At 41.9% G+C, this 18,212-nt stretch overlaps 1 protein-coding gene across 2 annotated transcripts in view; it reads right to left on the bottom strand.

The window, feature by feature from the left end:
• DNAAF9 (dynein axonemal assembly factor 9) overlaps nucleotides 1-18,212 on the bottom strand; it is a 172,287-nt gene that overhangs the window by 71,651 nt on the left and 82,424 nt on the right. The window contains exons 11-16 of one of the 2 annotated variants that reach the window (XM_043478392.1): nucleotides 15,425-15,506; nucleotides 14,436-14,472; nucleotides 8,706-8,793; nucleotides 5,791-5,867; nucleotides 3,322-3,366; nucleotides 2,907-2,952 (exon numbers count right to left, since the gene is read on the bottom strand). In XM_043478392.1, the coding sequence (XP_043334327.1) occupies nucleotides 2,907-2,952; nucleotides 3,322-3,366; nucleotides 5,791-5,867; nucleotides 8,706-8,793; nucleotides 14,436-14,472; nucleotides 15,425-15,506 (375 nt within the window). The remainder of the gene's footprint in view (nucleotides 1-2,906; nucleotides 2,953-3,321; nucleotides 3,367-5,790; nucleotides 5,868-8,705; nucleotides 8,794-14,435; nucleotides 14,473-15,424; nucleotides 15,507-18,212) is intronic. The other variant, XM_043478393.1, reaches the window with a different exon arrangement.

Raw genomic sequence — 18,212 nt, 5'->3', positions numbered from 1 at the left:
AATACTAAGCCACATGGCAAAAAAATACTCGAGAATTTCTAAGGAAAACTCAAGTTATCTTGAAATGCATCTCAAACTGGAAGATGACTTCAGGATCACCTAGGCTTCCTTGCAATTGCTCCTAGGTCAGAGGCACACTTGAGCTAGAAGAAGATCTTTATGTTTCAATAAATTCCCTCAAATTGCTTCTTCTTCCTGAAAAGCAATGTAACAGCCTTTCTTAACTGTGACCACTGTCACATTCTACTATGTCCACATGCTCATGAATTCCTTCTTTGGTTTGGGCTCAAGTTCTGAACAAATCTGGAAAGTAAGATACATGTTTTCACAGATATTTTTGTCTACATGTCAAAACATGCAAACACTCCTTTCAGGACCAAAAAATTAAAAGAAAGCTGTTCAAGATTTTATGGCCAACACAAATAAAAATAAGAGTCTTACATAGGTCAGGGAAAAAAAAAACTGGAGCAACTCAGAGAAAGCTCCTGAATGGCTGGTAAGAAGGTTCTAATTTAGTTAAAAACTAGTGAAAATACAATAATTCTGAGGACAATCTAGCAGAGGACATGCAGAAAATGGTATAGGCCCGAGTTGAAGTCTGAGATGACCTGGAGTCTGAGATGACTGTGAAGATCTGGTGAGGGATACAAAATAAGTTGCATGATAAGCCCTCCCAAGTTCCTGCCCCTCCTGGCCTGACACTGCTGAATGACCAGGTGTAGAGCTCCTGAAACTAGAGTTCATTTCATACCTTGATGTCCTTGCGTAGGACCCTGCTCTACCCTTAGGGCAGAGACAAAAGACCCTGGCCTATGGAAGGGACTGACAGAATCTCCAAAAAAAAAAAGGTGGCCGAAGAGTTGAAAGGAAAAAAAACAAACCATAAAGTCCTTATTCATCCATGTTGTCATGATGAAGAAATGCATAAAAAACTGACAGATAGGCTTTTATTTTTGTTAACTTTCTTATTAGGCATAACAACTAGAAGCGAAGTGAAGTCATTCAGTTGTGTCTGACTCTTTGTGACCCCATGGACTGTAGCCTACCAAGCTCCTCCATCCATGGAATTGTCCAGGCAAGAGTACTGGAGTGGGTTGCCATTTTCTTCTACAGAGGATCTTCCCGACTCAGGGATGGAACCTGGGTCTCCTGCATTGCAGGCAGACATTTTACCATCTGAGCCAAGATTTATTTAAATTTGTTTCAAAGAACTTTGAGTATCTGAAGACACAGAACCATCCTGGGCTACATGGTTCCTCTTACGTGACAATGATCAATTCGGTTCCCAGATCAATTAGAAAGACAAATCCTACAGCTCCTAATCCCCACTTTCTTATTTGGCCTCTGGTGTTCAGGAAGGGGAGAGAGGACATTAAAAAGAGTATATGTAGTATTTTTTAGGCATTTGTTACGTACTTCCCATATGTGGCAAGGGGACAGAAAAAATATGAAACATGGTTCCTATTCTCAGGAAACCTACAATGTAAAGTTAGAGAGGTAAGAGCTTTCCTACAAATAAGTCAACATGTGACACACTATAGAATTACTCCCTAATTTATGTAGTACAACCTTCGAGTACTCTAAGAATACAGTACTTATAGGGAGAAATGAGTAGGGCAGGCTTAAATGAAAAGGCAGAACTTCATCTCTGCCTGGAAGGGAGGACAGGATTTGGACAGAAAGCACCAACATCCTATTTTTTCTTTCCTATTTCATTAGCTGCTGCTGAATGTGTACTTAACACAGTACTGGACTCCTAATCACCTACTCCAGTGAAAAACACCTTCCAGAACACTGCCTAAGAATCTAAGAAGAGAAGTAAGGGAATCTAAAGTCTAGCAAGGAGACAAACTAAGCATCAGAAAGTATTCATTTTCTAGTCTTAGTAATGTTACAAAAAAGTCTCAATTAGTTCTAAAAGAACAACAACACAAAATGCTGGCACAGACAGGGAGCAGGTACATTACAAAAACAGAAACTACTCACAACCTTCAAAAATTACTCGTGTTGTACTACTCTCTGTAGATGAGACAACACTACTGCTTGTCCACTGATGATGGCAATGGGCATGCATTTTCTCCAAGTCATCCACACCTGTGCACCCAGTTCCCCATGATCAAAATCTCACTGAAATTAAAGTTCAGGCAGGAGCCATAGAATGGACATAAGGTATAACTTGTACCCACATATACTACAACCAGAATCTTGGCTGGATGTCCACCATCCTCTTATGCACTGCTTGCCAATTTTCTTTGTATTAGGATGCACTGGGGCAGGATGCAGAGGATTCGGATGTGACTGGGAGCAGCTAGTCTAGAAACTCTGGCTGCTGAAGACCACCCCAGGGACCAATATTTCTGCATCTCTAAACCCATTCCCCTGGCCCATCAGTAGAGAGGTCAGAAAGCTCTGCTCTGACCACCCCATTTCACCTGTGAGTTTTTTTTAAAACGTTTGTTTTTATTTCCACAAGCTCCTCTTAAATAAGGGCATCAACACAGGCCTTGGAACACAGAGAAGCCAGTGAAAATCTGGTCTGTGTTGAGGTAGGCTTGTCCTCAGCTCCCATTTCCACGTGAGGTCAGAGAAATCTCAGCCACTTGAAAGAAGCCTTCCGAACCTCAGGAAGAGATATTTACCATCCCCCAGTGCCCCCTCCCCCACCCATCCAGCTAAGATGACACCTAGGGTGCCTCGACACAGACATGTGGATGTGGTGAGCCTGGTACAGCTGCCTGGCAGCCTCAGAAAGCACAGGCTCACCACTGCCGCAGCTGCAAGAGTACTGAAGACAACTAGCTTTCTCCAGCGGGCTACCTAAGACTCCCACCTACTCCTACCTCACCCCTTGTAGATGTCCTTCAGAGGCCATTCCCTGCCAATTCACCTTTAACAGCTCTGCTTACCGTCTTCACAAAGTATAAGCTATCTTCACTGTCCAGAGGCACGATTCTAGAAAAGGAAATTGATAGGAAAGACAGGTATTAGATTTATAATGTTCTCTATTTTTCAACTTGCAAGCAACTCACACACTTAGATCTCTTTTGAGCTTTATCAAAACACTGGGTTGCATGTATGCAAAATTCCACTCAGATGGAATCAGATCCACCCCCGACCCTACTCTAGTCTTTCCGTGGGAAGCAGTCAGGAGAGAGTGGTCTCAGCTGAGCACACCCAGCTTTGAGCCCAGCCCTGGAGTGATGCCACTGCCAGGTGTGGAAGAGTGAAAAGATCATCCATGGTAGCAGTTACATGGCAGCCTCTCTTATTTTGCTCTTAAACCTTGCCCCAAATGAGGACACACCATAAACACATACTTACCTTCCCTGATTATTCACAGCATGTATATGAAAAGCCATCTTGGAGCTGTAGACCCAAAACAAAATAAAACAAAAGTCAGTCTGCTTTGCGACCACTGTGTGGCAAGCTCTCTAAACACCTGCCACTGCAAGGCACCTGTGCTGGGCCCTCATAGCCCCAGTGAGATATGTGATGTCCCTACAAGCCCTAGGGTTTCATGCCATCAGCAAATGTGGGGCTAGTGTCTGACTCCAGTCATGGCCCTGCCTCTGTGCAGATTCTCAGGACTATCTTGACTCTTGGACAGAGAAGGAGAGAACTACGTGACTACTGCCCACGACAGACTGAGAGAAGCTCTACGTGCCCCAGGCCTCCAGCCCACAGCCCTGACATATTCTCCTGATCCTCTTCCTCTCTTCAACACCTCTGCAGTCAATCTGCCATCCCTGCTCAGAGCCAGACTGTTACCCACAATCAATTGCTGCTGTATAATTAAGTCAGGACTTCAGAACCGAGGAATAACCAGATAACCCTTTTGGCACCAACTCTTTTTGTAAAAGAAAGTTTCTAAATTGAATTAAGGTTATTTTTTTGCTGTAACAAATACTGGTCAGTCATATGCTAACTGCCCGTGTTCCCCTTGGGAGAATTTGCTAATCTGATGCAGTTTGAGAGGAGCGACCATGTGGAGAGAAGTGGAGCTCTAGAGTGGAGAATTGGCTCGTGAAGATTCTTCCTATTGCCTGGGTGCTCTCCTCTTGTTCTTTCCTCTAGCCAGGGTGGGACACCGCCCCCCAACCCCAGCCCCATGTAGGAGGCCACGGGATTGAGAGGTGGCTTGCCCTAGAAAGGCAGAGTGTTCTAGGCAAGGTCCTGAGGACAGGAGGAATGGAATGACTCTGTCAGCCAAGCCAATGGTAACAGAGGAGAACTCACTGAGACAGCAGCTATCATTCACTTGTCCAATCACTCTAGGGGGCAGGAGTATGATGAAACAGAGGCACAGAGAGCTCCCTATCTTGCCCAAGTCACCCAGTTGGAAAGCAAAGGAGCTTCCTTAAACTCAAGTCTGCCAGGAACAGATAGTACCAGTCAGCACACAGCCTTAAGAGACCAAACTTCCTCTAGCCTTCTCCTCTTAGGGCCAGAGACATGAGCCACAAGACCCAGAAAAAAGGACAAGAAACCTTAAGCAAGCCTAAAGCTTTTACCAAAGAGTTCTGGCTCATTCCCACTCACTCCTGGAGCTGTAGCAAAAGAATTCTTGTTAGCTTATTAACTGACTTAGTTTTCTAAATGTTTCTTCTCACTACCTAGGGCTGTAGATATAAGAAAATGTGGGGCATGGAGCCGAGGTATCACAGGGCACATCCCAGAAGTGTTATTTATTTATTTTTTAAAAACATTTATTTGCTTGGCTGTGCTTAGTTGCAGCACATGAAATCTTCCATCTTTGTTGCAGCATGTGGAATATAGTTCCTTGACCAGGCATAGAACCTGGGCCCCCTGCATTAAGTCTCTCCAGAAGTATTTTATTTTTATCTATTAGCTATTTTATTTTTGGCTGTTCTGGATCTTCATTGCTTCATGGGATTTTTTTCTAGCTGTGGTGTGCAGGCTTCTCATTGCAGGGGCTTCTCTTGTTGTGGCGAACAGGCTCTAGGGCACCTGGGCTTCAGTAATTGTGGCTCTTGGGCTCTAGAAGCAAAGGCTCAGTAGTTGTGGCACACAGGCTTAATTGCTCCAAAGCATGTGGGATCATCCCAGACCAAGAATCATACCTATGTCTCCTGCACTGGCAGGCAGATTAATTTACCTCTGAGCCACCATGAAGCCACCTTTCCCCTCCAACCCCCAGAAATATTCTTAAAGAAATTTTCTAATATTGGTGTCTTTTGTCTCCTTCGCAAAAAACTATATCAAACGGTCCTAATATGGGACAGAAGGTTGAGTGGACTGGGTTCCTGAAGGTTTAGCTATGGACAAAGACTACACAGAGATCCACTGTGACATGCCAGGTGTGTGAGGGCAAGACTGCCAGGAAGCCAAATCCCTAGATCATCTAGACGCTGAGACATGGCTAGGCTCAGGGGTTTCTACCATCTGAGAGGCAGATAAGGCCTAGGACAACTCTCTTCTAAGCAGTGACCATTTTCATGTGCCCAAGGCCCCTCATCATCACCACTAACAAACCTCACCACTCATGTCCCCAGCTTCATCTTTTTAACCTTGGAATCCACATCTGTCTGTTCTAGCACTGACATGTCTCCCATTCCAGCCTAATCAGCATGTCTGAAACAGTTCTGTAACAGTTCCTCCATCCTTGGCTTCTCAAATAAATCCCCAACCATGAAAGACTCGCCTTCATATACTAATGATTAACCAGAACATTCCTCAAAGGGGAGACATAATATCAAATACACGGGAGAAAGTTTTAAAAACACAAACATTAAATAAAAGTTTTTATTGATAATATAAGCCACTGCTTACCGTAGAGCTGTCTTAAACTGCATCAACTCAACGGAATTTAACCCAGATCCCAGGGTCTGCTCAGCTACCTCCTTGGCCTGTAAAACCAGTAATAAAACAGAAACAATTAGCTTTCACAGCAGGAAAGAGTACATTCAGCTGTGAGGAAAGGGCCCTTTTCACATCTGGCCAGGAGAACACTGCCCATCCTCTTTGCCTGACTACTCTGTATATATCAATAAATTAAAGTGAAAACATCTTGTTAAGGGGAACAGGTGCCTGGTTGGTTCAGGCTGGGTTCACATGTTGTGCAGTCACTAAGCAGTGTCTGACTCTTTGTGACCCCAGGATTGCAGAATGCCAGGCTCCCCTGTCCTTCACTATTTCCTGAAGATTGCTCAAATTCATGTCCATTGAGTTGGTGATGTCATCTAATCATCTCTTCCTCTGCCATTCCCTTCTCTTGTGCCTTCAATCTTTCCCAGCATCAAGGTCTTTTCCAATGAGTGGGCTCTTTGCATCAGCTGGGCAAAGTACTGGAGATTCAGCATCAGTTCTTTCAATGAATATTCAGCATTCATTTCCTTTTGGATTGACTGGTTTGATCTCCTTGCTCTCCAAGGGACTCTAAAGAGTCTTCTCCAAAAAAAAAAAAAAGAGTCTTCTCCAGCACCGCAATTTGAAAACATCAATACTGTGGTGCTCAGCCTTCTTTATGGTCCAACTCTCACATCCGTACACGACTACTGGAAAAACCACAGCTTTGACTACATGGACCTTAGTCAGCAAAGTGATATCTCTGCTTTTTAATACACTCTCTAGGTCTGCCATAGTTTTCCTTCCAAGCAGCAAGCATCTTTTAATTTCATGGCTGCAGTCACCATCTGCAGTGATTCTGGAGCCCAAGAAAATAAAATCTGTCACTGCTTCCACTTTTTCCCCTTCTATTTAGCATAAAGTGTTGGGACTGGATGCCGTGATCTTAGGTTTTTTAGTGTTGAGTTTTAAGCCAGCTTTTTCACTCTCTTCTTTCACCCTCAAGAGGCTCTTTAGTTCCTCTTTACTTTCTGCAATTAGAGTGGCATCATCTGCATATCTGAGGCTGTTGGCTCTTTCTCCCAGCAACCTTGACTCCAGCTTGTGATTTATCCAGCCCAGCATTTTGCATGATGTACTCTGCTTGGAAGTAAAATAAGCAGGATGACAGTATAGAGCCTTGTCGTAATCCTTTCCCAATTTTGAGGCAGTCAGTTGTTCATGTCCGGTTCTAACTGTTGCTTTTTGACATGCATACATGTTTCTCAGGAGAAGGTAAGGTGGTCTGGTATTCCTTTCTCTTTACGAATTTCCAGTCTGCTCTGATCCACACAGTCAAAGGCTTTTAGCATGGTCAATGAAGCAGAAGTAGACATTTTACTGGAATTCACTTGCTTTCTCTATGATCCAATGAATGCTGGCAGTTTGATTTCTGGTTCCTCTGCCTCTTTGAAACCCAGCTTGTACATCTGGAAGTTCTTGGTTCATATACTGCTGAAGCCTGACTTGAAGGATTTTGAGCATAATCTTACTAGCATGCGAAATGAACTCAACAGTATGGTAGTTTGAACATTCTTTGGCATTGCCCTTCTTTGGGACTGGAATGAAAACCGACCTTTTTCCAGTCACGTGGCCACTGCTGAGTTTTCCAAATTTGCTGGCATATTGAGTGTAGCACTTTCACAGCATCATCTTTTAGAATTTGAAATAGCTCAGCTGGAATTCCATCACCTATACTAGCTTTGTTTGTATTAAAGCTTCCTATGGCCCCTTTGACTTCACACTCCAGGATGTCTGGTGATAGGTAAGTGACCATACTACCATAGTTGTCCAGGTCATTAAGATCTTTTTTGTATAGTTCTTCTGTGCATTCTTGCCACCTCTTCTTAATCTCTTCTGCTTCTGTAAGGTCCTTACTATTCACATGAGAACACTTCATTCAGGCAGGTGGGCACTGGAACCTGATCTGGTGAGCTGTAATCAGCTGGGATGGTGCCATTATGAGGCCTGGAAAAATGCTTTCTCCTCCCCTCTCCCTGGCCCTTGGGGAGGGACCACTGCCCTCAGTATTTCTTGCCCAGATGCTAAGAATATGCAAATAAATTAAGTTATAAAAATCAGTTAAAAAACAAAGGTGCAGAATTGATATAGAAGAATAACCTGTTGTTTTGCATAAGCTTTCATCCCAAGGGCTGAGAAATCCCAAGTACTGGGGGGATTCAAGTTCAGTGAGGAGGGAAGGTGGCAAGGAACTGGTGACTAGGCTAGAGTCTCTTTGATAGCTACAACACAACCTTTCCAATGTCAAATGATTTGCTTCAGGAGAGGTCCAATCGGCAATGGGGAAGAATCAAGCCAACTCGTCTCATCTGTTATTTGGTCAGATATAGACTCCAACTCAGCATGGCAGGTTAACCACAAACAGCAAAAAAGAAAATGGTCAGAGAAAGAGAACATACATGCCTATCAAGGAGAGGCAAGTTAGTTTTTCTAGTCTTTAGTTAATTTTTTAAAACAAAGAATTATAGGAAATCAAACTATGTAGCTCAAAACAAACTGATCTAACTTTATTAAAATTCATAGCAGAATAATCAATATTTCTCTTAATTTTTTAACTTTTGAAATCATTTTAAACTACTAAATAAAACAATATACTATAGATTGATTTTTTTTTTTTTAACACAATCAGATATCCACAAAGAACTGCTAATCAGCTGTCATTCATAAGACAACAGCAGGTCCCAGGCATCACAAGCTTAGTACTCTAAAGGCATGTCTTTGTCTGGTGCCCAAGCTCACACACAAAATTAAGTATTAAAAGGTGTCCAAAGGTAAAACAAGTGGATAAGAAGTTTCACATTAAAATAACTAAGGAAAGAGAAATGTGGTATTGAAATTACCTTTATGAGACTGGAAGTTTTAGCATAACATGCAATGGCAGCCAAAACAGCCTCAATAACAGTAGCATATACCTGCGACAAGAGCCTACTTTAAAAACAAAAAATAAGGGTTACCTATAACATCACAAGGTTTCATCAAAAGCTGCATGCACAAAAATGACATTCTCTAAGAAACTGATTTGAAACAGAGAAAACTATAAAAACAGAATTTGTTGATTTCTAGACCTTTTAAAAGCTATGTGCCCCATTCCAACTTTTACTTTGCTCTTGTTAAACCATGATAAGAATCATTTTTAAAAAAATTATTTTTAACTGAAGGATAATTGGTTTATAACACTGTGTTGGTTTCTGCCATACATCAACATGAATTAGTTATAGGTATACCTATGTCCTGGAGAGGAAATGGCAACCCACTCCAGTATTCTTGCCATTGACAGAGGAGTCTGGCAGGCTACAGTCCACGACTTAGCAACTAAACCATCACCACCATACCGATGTCCCCTTTCTCTTGAACCTCCCTACCACCTCCCACCCCATCCCACCCCTCTAGGTTGTTCCAGAGCCCCGGAATGAATTCCCCGAATCATACAGCAAATTCCCACTGGCTGTCTATTTTACACATGGTAGTGCATATGCTTCCATGTTACTGTCTCCATTCCTCCCACCCTCTACTTTCTCCCTGCTGCCCACTCCCCACCCCGCCCCGTGTCTGTAAGTCTGTTCTGTATGTCTGTGTCTCCTGTGCTGCCCTGAAAATAGAGGTTCATCACTATCGTCTTTCTAGATTTCATATATATGGGTTAAAATACGATATTGGTTTTTCTCTTTCTGATTTACTTCACTCTGAGAACCAGCTTGTCTTAATTCTGCTCAAAAAACCAATCCTCCCTGTTTGTGATTCAACAGAAGAAAATGTCAACTACAAATTGCCAAGGGCATATGCCATCTGTCTCTTCGGAGACTGAACCCTGTGCTGCTGCAGCTGTTACCTTTGACATGCCCTGAAGGCAGTCCAGCGTGGAGGTGAGGCACTCTGCTCCAAGGAAATTGGTGGAACAGGTCTTTAGACAGTTTGGTATTTTCAGGAACTGATCCCAATCCTTGCATCTCCTCACATCTAGAAAAGTACTAAATCCCTTCATGGTGACATCAGATCCTGGTGACTAGCAGAAAATCTTTTGTAAAGTTAGCTTGATTGCACTGAACTCATCCTTCACAAAAATTATATACATTGACCTTCCCCCACTGGCAATTTGGAGCAGTCTCTCAGAACTATCTGAGCTGCTGTCTCCTGGGCTGCAGTCCTCATTTTGCCTCAAATGAAACTTAACTCACAACTCTCACATTGTGCATCTTTTTTTAGTTGACAAAAACTATATGAGTACTCTGACCCTCAGAGGACCTGAAAGGTGTCAAGACACAGAATTGCTGCTTCTCCAGGAACTAACCACACCACACCTTCAAGTAGTCTCCTCCCCTGCTAAGGGCTGGTTGCTACTGGAACCTCAGGGTAGGAGCCCTCAGGGGCAAAAGAGATTATCCCACTGAGAAGTCAGCCTCTATTTAAATGCAAATTAACAGGCTGGATGGCATCTCAATGGACATGAGTTTTAGCAAACTCCAGGAGATGGTGATGGACAGGGAAGCCTGGCGTGCTGCCATCCACTGGGTGGAAAAGAATCGGACATGACTTAGTGACTGAACAACAACAGCTGTAAACCACTTTCTAAATATCAGATTTAGAGAACAGAGAATGCTTCTGAGGGTGTTAGGTAGAGTAAAGAGTCCAAAATGGTGATTAAAAAAGTGGCACTAAAAGGCAGATAAAGAAATTAAAAAGCCCATGAAAAACAGAATTTAAAAAGCCCGCGAAAAATAGAACAAAGGGAAAATCTATAGCAAGGAGCTTTGGTGGGAAAAACATGCCCAACATGCACCCTTCCCTAGTTGGTCCTGGATACAAGCCCTGACTGACATGAGGCAAAACAAATCAGACTCCAAGCACTGCTTGGGGGCGGGGAACAAGGACATGAAAAACCTAAAATGGGGCGGGCACTCCTTTGGGGTTAGGTCTGCTCTCACATCTTGGGGAGTGTATTTTTCATGTCGCCTGTTTAATAAATCCTGCCTGTGTGAGCTTTATAGTCTGTCGTTTTAATTCTTTTACTGTGACAAGACAAGGACCAAGGAAAGAACCACACCTGACAAAGGGAAGGACCCCCTGGCCCTGCCTAATCTTGCTCTTACCTGACTTTGCACTTCCCAAAGCCATTAGAAGAAGGGTGTTTTCTTTGCCAGATGGGGAATGCCATGAAGATCTCTAGAAAATCCCAATCTGGTTCCCTAATGGGTAGGGTTTTTCAATCTGCATTTTGGGCCAGCTGATTCTTTGTTGGCGAAGACAAGTTCACGGGGTCACAAAGAGTTGAACACAACTTACCAACGAGACAACAATTCTTTGCTGGGAGGTCTGCCCTGTGTATTACAGGATATTCAGAAGCATTCCTGGCCTCTCAGTAGTACCCCCAGTTGTGACATCCAAAAATGTTTCCAGACACTGTCAAATATCCCTGGGGGTCGGGGTTGGGAAGGGACTAGTGGGAGTGGTGCAGTAAAATTGCCCTTGGTTGAGAACCATTGCCTCAGGAGGAGACCCAGGGTCTTATTAGGATAATTACAGAGAGAAGGGGGCTTCCCTGGTGGCTCAGTACCATCTGCAATGCAGGAGACCCAAGTTTGATCCCTGGGTCAGGAAGATCTGCTGGAGAAGAAAACAGCAACCCACTCTAGTATTCTTGCCTGGGAAATCCATGGACAGAGGAGCCTGGCAGGCTACAGTCTGTGGGATCCAAAGAGGCAGATACAACTTAGTGACTAAACCACCACCACTACCTGCAGAGAAAAGGGACTCATTCACAAGGCCTCAAAATGTAAGGGATGTGTCTGGCAAATAACTGTCTTATCTAAGAATATGCCTATGTTTAAGCCTGAGAATCCCATAACAGGTAAAGGAAGGCAAAAGGAGGGAGTTTGATAGCAGGAAGGATCAGAGAAATGATTTGGTCATTCTCATCTTACAGACAAAACAAGTAGGGCCTACAGCAGTGGAATAAGTTGTGCAAAGCCATAGAAAATCACACAAGTGAACTCAGGTCTGCTCTTAGCCTTGTGCTTTTCTGTTGTGCCACACCACACTGCCAATTTCCTTCTTGGCTTCCACCACCACACCTTGTCATTGCAGATAAGAGACTGGAGTTGGGTAGAAGAAAATGAGAAACAACACATAACAAAATGACAGCTCCAAGGTTCAACATACCCTGAAGATTGTTGACTAGGCTACAGCAGGGGGGTACGTCCTGGTAAGCAAAGTGTCCGGCAGGGACACTGTCCAAGAGCTTGGTCACTTTCAGATATGACAAGAAGCCTCCACATTTCAATTCTAAGGGCAAAGATTTATAGAGGCCAAAAATATACAATTCCTCTCTTTTTCACCCAGCTGACTTCAAACATGGCTCAGTACCATTAGTCAGGCTGACACCCTGCCTGGCTTTCTTCTATACAGACCCTCAGGCAAGAGTTCAATACAAAGCTTCCTGACTTCTGACTCATAAAAAGGCCTGGACAGGAGTCCAGAGACCCATGATCAGGGAAGGGCCTGCTCTATGGCTGGATAGTGCTGCTATTGCCTTCACTAGGACTCCATTAGGCCCCAGTTCCACTAGCCCTGTGACTTAACAAATCACCTGATGTGGGCCCAAGCACCACTCAACATCCGTCTCTGAAGTACAGTACCAATGGATTTGGTTTAGGCAAAATGTCTAAGGGTCCAGAATGAGGATCTGTGGCAATGGTTAAGCACAACTGGCATGGAAGTACAAGCAGGTACAAAGCAAGACAATACATTTCCATCAACATATGAGAATGTGGTGACTTGCTGCTAAAATAAAGAAAACCCCCACAAAAAACTATACATACTGTAACTGCAGCTACACAAAACCTGTATGTATAATTAAAAAACAACAAAAAGATATACATTAAGATACTAATAGGCAGTGTCAAAGAGGAGGAATTACGGCTAATCTTATTTTTTTTCCTTTATTGCAAATTTTCTAGTGTGACTTTATATGTTTTGAACAGAGCCATATGGGTCCTACTCTAGAAAGTCTGATTTAGTGGTTTTGAGAACTACTATAACCTGGGAAACATATCTTTTTAAAAAGATCCTTAAATGATTCTCTGTGGTGTGTCCCCTACCTTTGGGAAGCAGAGACCTAACTAGTTTATGCCAGGATATCTAATTAGGTAATAACAGAACTCTATTTAATGTTCATATTTCTGAATGAAAATCCCTTTATGGAACTCAGAGATTCCTGAATTATTATGGACTGATTATGTCCTTCCAAAATCCATAGGAAAGCCCTAACCCTCAATGTTTGGAGGTAGGGCTGGGCCTTTAAAAGGTAAAGTTAAAGGCAGTCGTAATGGTGGGGCCCTAATCCAATAGGATTGGTGTCCTGATAAGAGGAAAAGATACTAGAGGCTTTTCTCTCTCTCCATGTGAGCACAGAAGAAAGGCTATGTGAGGACACATGAGAAGGTGGTGGTCTGCAACTCAAGGAGAGAAGCCTCACCAGAATCCAACTCTGCTGCTACTGAGATGTTTGACTTCTAGCCCCCAGAATGTGAGAAAATAAATTCTGTTGTATAAGCCACTCAGGCTGTGATGTTTTGTTGCTGCTTCTGCTGCTGCTGCTAAATCACTTCAGTCATGTCCGACTCTGTGTGACCCCATTGACAGTATTTTGTTAGGGCAACCCAAGTAGACTACTATAAGTATTAATGAGTTTACTTCCTATTTTTGGTTTCCTGCTATAGTGATGGGAGTGTGGGGTAGGAGGGTGTGGAGGTCAATACTAGGACCTTTCTAAGGCTGCATGACCCGAGTTGAGATCTTAGTTCTGGTCCATAAGTCTGTGTGTCAGATTCAGAGGAAATACCTCTCAGACTAGATATGGTTTCACACAGATTCTAGCAGTGGGTTTCAGGATGTTCTATTTTTTGAACATCCCTAATATGAAATGAAGTATATAGAAAACATATTAAGAAGAGTTATGTGGGACTTCCCTGGTGATTCAGTGGCTAGGAAACCACCTGCCAATGCAGGGGACACAGGTTCAATCCCTGGTCCGGGAAGATCCCACATGTCATGAAGCACGAAGTCTATGTACGTCAGCTACTGAGCCCATGAGCCACAACTAATGAAGCCCATGCACCCTATAGCCCAAGCTCTGCAACAATAGAAGCCACAACAAGGAGAAGCCCACACACTGCAAGAGTAACTCTCCGGCTTGCCACAACTAGAGGAAGCTCATTCTTTCTAGAGACAAAGACCCAGTGCAGCCAAAAAAAAAAAAAGAAATAAGGAAGCCTGGTTCTTCATTTTAAAAAAAGAAAAAAAGAAGAGCTATGGTATTTAAATGCATGGAGGTGCAGGTAGGAAGTCTCTGAGTTCTGGAGAGAGGAACAGATGGCAAACCTGGCAGAGTCTCTAGCCTAGACTCCAAGATGAGAGACAGGGGCTGAGACATCTTGGGAGACCACACAGCTCTGCTCAGTCTTAAAAGAAAATGTCCCACCCAATGTCAATCTCAAAAGGAGGTAGATGTGATGATCTCAACTTCTGAATAACTTAACTCAGAAAGAAAAAATGTAATAGAAATGAAGACTTACATTTGTTCAGTTTTCTTGGACAGTTTGTTGTCATCTCCTGTGAAAGAGGGCCATTTATTACGAATGTGAGAAGATTATAGGAAATGCAAACACTTTACAAGGAGACTAGAATTTCCTATTTTGAAGATGTCAAGGACTGTATTTTTTTTTTCGAGTTAAATACTGTACAAGTACAAATAATAGTGAAACCTAGCTTCTGTGAATATCCTCCTAGACCTTTATCCTGGACAATGATCTTGGCAACACACTTAGCATCACCACTAAACACCAAAGAAGACATGTGGAATCTTTGGCTTCAGAAAGTTTCTGCCTCTGTATTTAATTTTGTAAAAAAGAAGGTATAAGTAAACAGGCTCAGTTCTACCTCTTTTTTTCATCTCCTTAATTCAACTCAAGTCATGTTATGTTCAGAATTTCCCAGCTTACATAATAACTCTCAGGAGAAAAGCCTGGTTTCTAATGTACTCTCCTCTGTGGAACAGTGCCGGGATCCTCATTTATTCTTCTCCATGTCTCTTTGGATGTCTTGTAGCTTCTGGTTAGCCCAGCAAGGAGGACAGCCTCAGTCAGCCTAGCCTTTCAAGAGCATTGACACTTGCTCCTGTCAATGTTCCCAGCTTATGGGTACCCTTCTACTGTGGCTCTTTCTCACTTTTCTCACAAGAATAACAGGCACCTGGCTGAGTCATCCAAGTTCCCACTGCAGCCCATATCTCCTATCTGCAACTGCAGCTGACTCATCTTTGCCTTCCCTCTGATACCAATTACATGGTCTTACATATGATTAGACCTAATATATACTGAGCTGATAATTATTCCTCCATTGAAATACACTCTGTGTGAAACGTGTTAGGCATAACTCTCCACTTGGAACCAGAGAGGGAATCAGAGACTATAAAATGTGTTTCTGAGGAAAGGAGTAAATCCTGAGTCCATCTCTAGTTCATGGGAGAATAGGCGAGCTGATGAGACAACTTACATGGACTTACCCAAGTAAGGAACATGAGTAGCTCCAAAAAAGTATGTTCTTGAACAAGCCAGGGGTCCCTTTGGTGAAACACACTGTACTACCTGGATGTCAGAAAAAAAAGTAAAAAAGGGGGAGGGACTTTTAAAAGTGTATAATTAATGGAAATCCATTTTATTTTACCAACAGCTGATTTATTATTTTTAAAGGCATCCGATGCAATGGACCTGAGTTTGAGTAGGTTCCAGGAGTTGGTGATTGACAGGGAAGCCTGGTGTGCTGCAGTCCATGGGGTCGCAAAGAGTCAGACACGACTGAGTGACTGAACTGAACTGAAAGGCATAGGGGAAAAGGTCACCTTTAACTGTTGTTTTCCCAAAGATACCTTTTGTGTGTTAACTTAGGCTATTTTGTGAGGCTGCTGTTGGGTCAGCCCAGGATGCTAAAGAATTAACAATTTAGAAGGAAAAGAAGATGAAATGTGCTTAGGTTTTGACTGTCATTAATATTTAGTCCAGACCTTTCACAGTGAGGACCTTGGCTGACATGATATGTAGATGTGGAGGGGCAGCTACAAACTCAGGAAAGGAGGTGATACCCAGGTCTCCACCTTCATCTGTATTTCATCTTTGTACACAGGCCTTCCAGGAGAGAAAGTAAGTTCTCTAGATTTTTAAATTCTTATTTTTGTTCCCTGCTTAGTTGTTCATTTATACAGATGGAAATGGATGTCCTTTCCTCCTGTGAAAACCCAACATCTCATCAGGGTTCCGAGGATAGTAGGTTCAAAATGCAAAAATGCTACCACAAGAACTAAAGGAAAGGAAATTAGTACAGTATATTAAAAATAGCTAAATATAACACAAATATCCATTCCTTCTATTTCACTCCATTGTTTAAGTCACAAGAGAAAATAATGGCATTTTTCTGTAATCCAAGTTATAGATTTGAAATTAAGACTTAATTCTGACTAATCTAAATCATACCATAGTGTAGATGATCAACATATTCATGAATCTAAATGAAAAATCATGTACGTAATTCTAATTGTTGGTTAATAGGCTTATTTCCAACATGTTCCTTGGATTTCCAAATTTTCCCTAACTAAAGGCTTTTTTTAAAGGTGCCAAGTATTTCAAACCTGCTTCCTTAGATGATGTCAGAAATTTATGTAAGCATATATTAACCTCAAATTTATTTAAATGCAACTGACAACAGATTAATCTCCAAAATATACAAACAGCTCATACAGATCAATATCAGAAAAACAAACAACTCAATGAAAAAAATGGGCAGAAGATTTAAATAATGAAAAAATTTCTTCAAAGAAGACATACAGATGGCCAAAGGCACGTCAAAAGATTCTAAACATGTTTAATTTGAGAAATGCAAATCAAAACTACAATGAGGTATCACCTCACATTGATCAGAATGGCTATCATCAAAAGTCTACAAATAATAAATGCTGGAGAGACTATGGAGAAAATGGAACCCTGCTACATCATTGTTCGGAATATAAACTGGTGCAGCCACCAGTTTGGAGAACAGTATGGAGGCTCCTCAAAAAACTACAAATAGAGCTACCATATGATCCTGTACTCCTGGGCACATATCCAGAGAAAATCCTAACTGGAAAAGATACATGCACCCTAATGTTCACTGCTGGATTCCTGACAATAGCTAAGACATTGAAACAACACAAATGTCTATCAACAGATGAGTAGATAAAGAAGACGTGGTACATATATACATAATGGGCTATTACTCAGTCAAAAAAGCATGAAATAATGCCATTTGCAGCAACATGGATGGACCTAGAGATTATCACAGTAAGTGAAGTAAGCCAGAGAAAGATAAATATCATATATCATCGCTTATATGTGGAACCAAAAAAAGAAAAAAATACAAATAAACCTACTTTGCAAACGGTAAGAGACCAACAGGCATAGAAAACAAATGTACGGTCACCAAAGGGGAAAGGGGGATGGGAGGAGGGACAAATTAGGAGGTTGGGATGAACATATACCCATTACTAATACAGAACAGATAACAAGGACCTACTGTATAGCATAGCCAATATTACAAAATATAATAACCTATAAGGGAAAAGAATCTGAAGAATATATATATGTGTGTGTGTATAACTGAATCATTGTGCTGTACATCTGAAACTAACACTATTATAAATTGACTATACTGCAAAAAATTTTTATTGATGTTTACACTAAAAAGGAAACTGGCACAATAGGATCTGCATGTATAAAGTACAAGTGCTCAGATAATCTGAATTTGCAGATATACTATCACCTATATAATTTGTAAATTATTCACAAATTGCACAGAAATGGAAAAGATAAGTACGTCACCTTGGAACAGAGCTGAATGAAGATGAAAGTTCATAACTAGGGCCCCCACCGCCCCAGGACCAGCTCTCAGGTAAGCTCCTTGACTTCATTATGTTTTCATATTTGTATAATAAAGCACTCCAATTATTATAAAAAGTTGTGTAAATAATCTGCTAAATGTTTGTTTTAATAAACTATTTTTTAGAGCAGTTTTAGGTTTAAAGACTGATCCAAGAGTAGAGAGAATTCCCATATTACCTTCTCTCCTTCCCCTTGCCTCCACAATTTCCCCTATTATTTGTCTTATAATATTATACTTGTTATAACTGATGAACTAATATTGATAAATTATTATTTTTAAATATTTATTTTTATTTATCATCTGGCTGTTCTGGATCTGAGTTGTTGCACATGGGCTCTTTAGTTGTGGCATGTGGAGTCCAGTTCCCTGACTAGGGAATTGGG

This window comes from Cervus canadensis, chromosome 10 (genome assembly GCF_019320065.1).
Source record: "Cervus canadensis isolate Bull #8, Minnesota chromosome 10, ASM1932006v1, whole genome shotgun sequence".
In the NCBI taxonomy this organism is placed as follows: Eukaryota; Metazoa; Chordata; class Mammalia; order Artiodactyla; family Cervidae; genus Cervus; species Cervus canadensis.
Note: the sequence above shows the minus strand (reverse complement) of the source record. Positions and strands in the feature narration are given on the sequence as shown.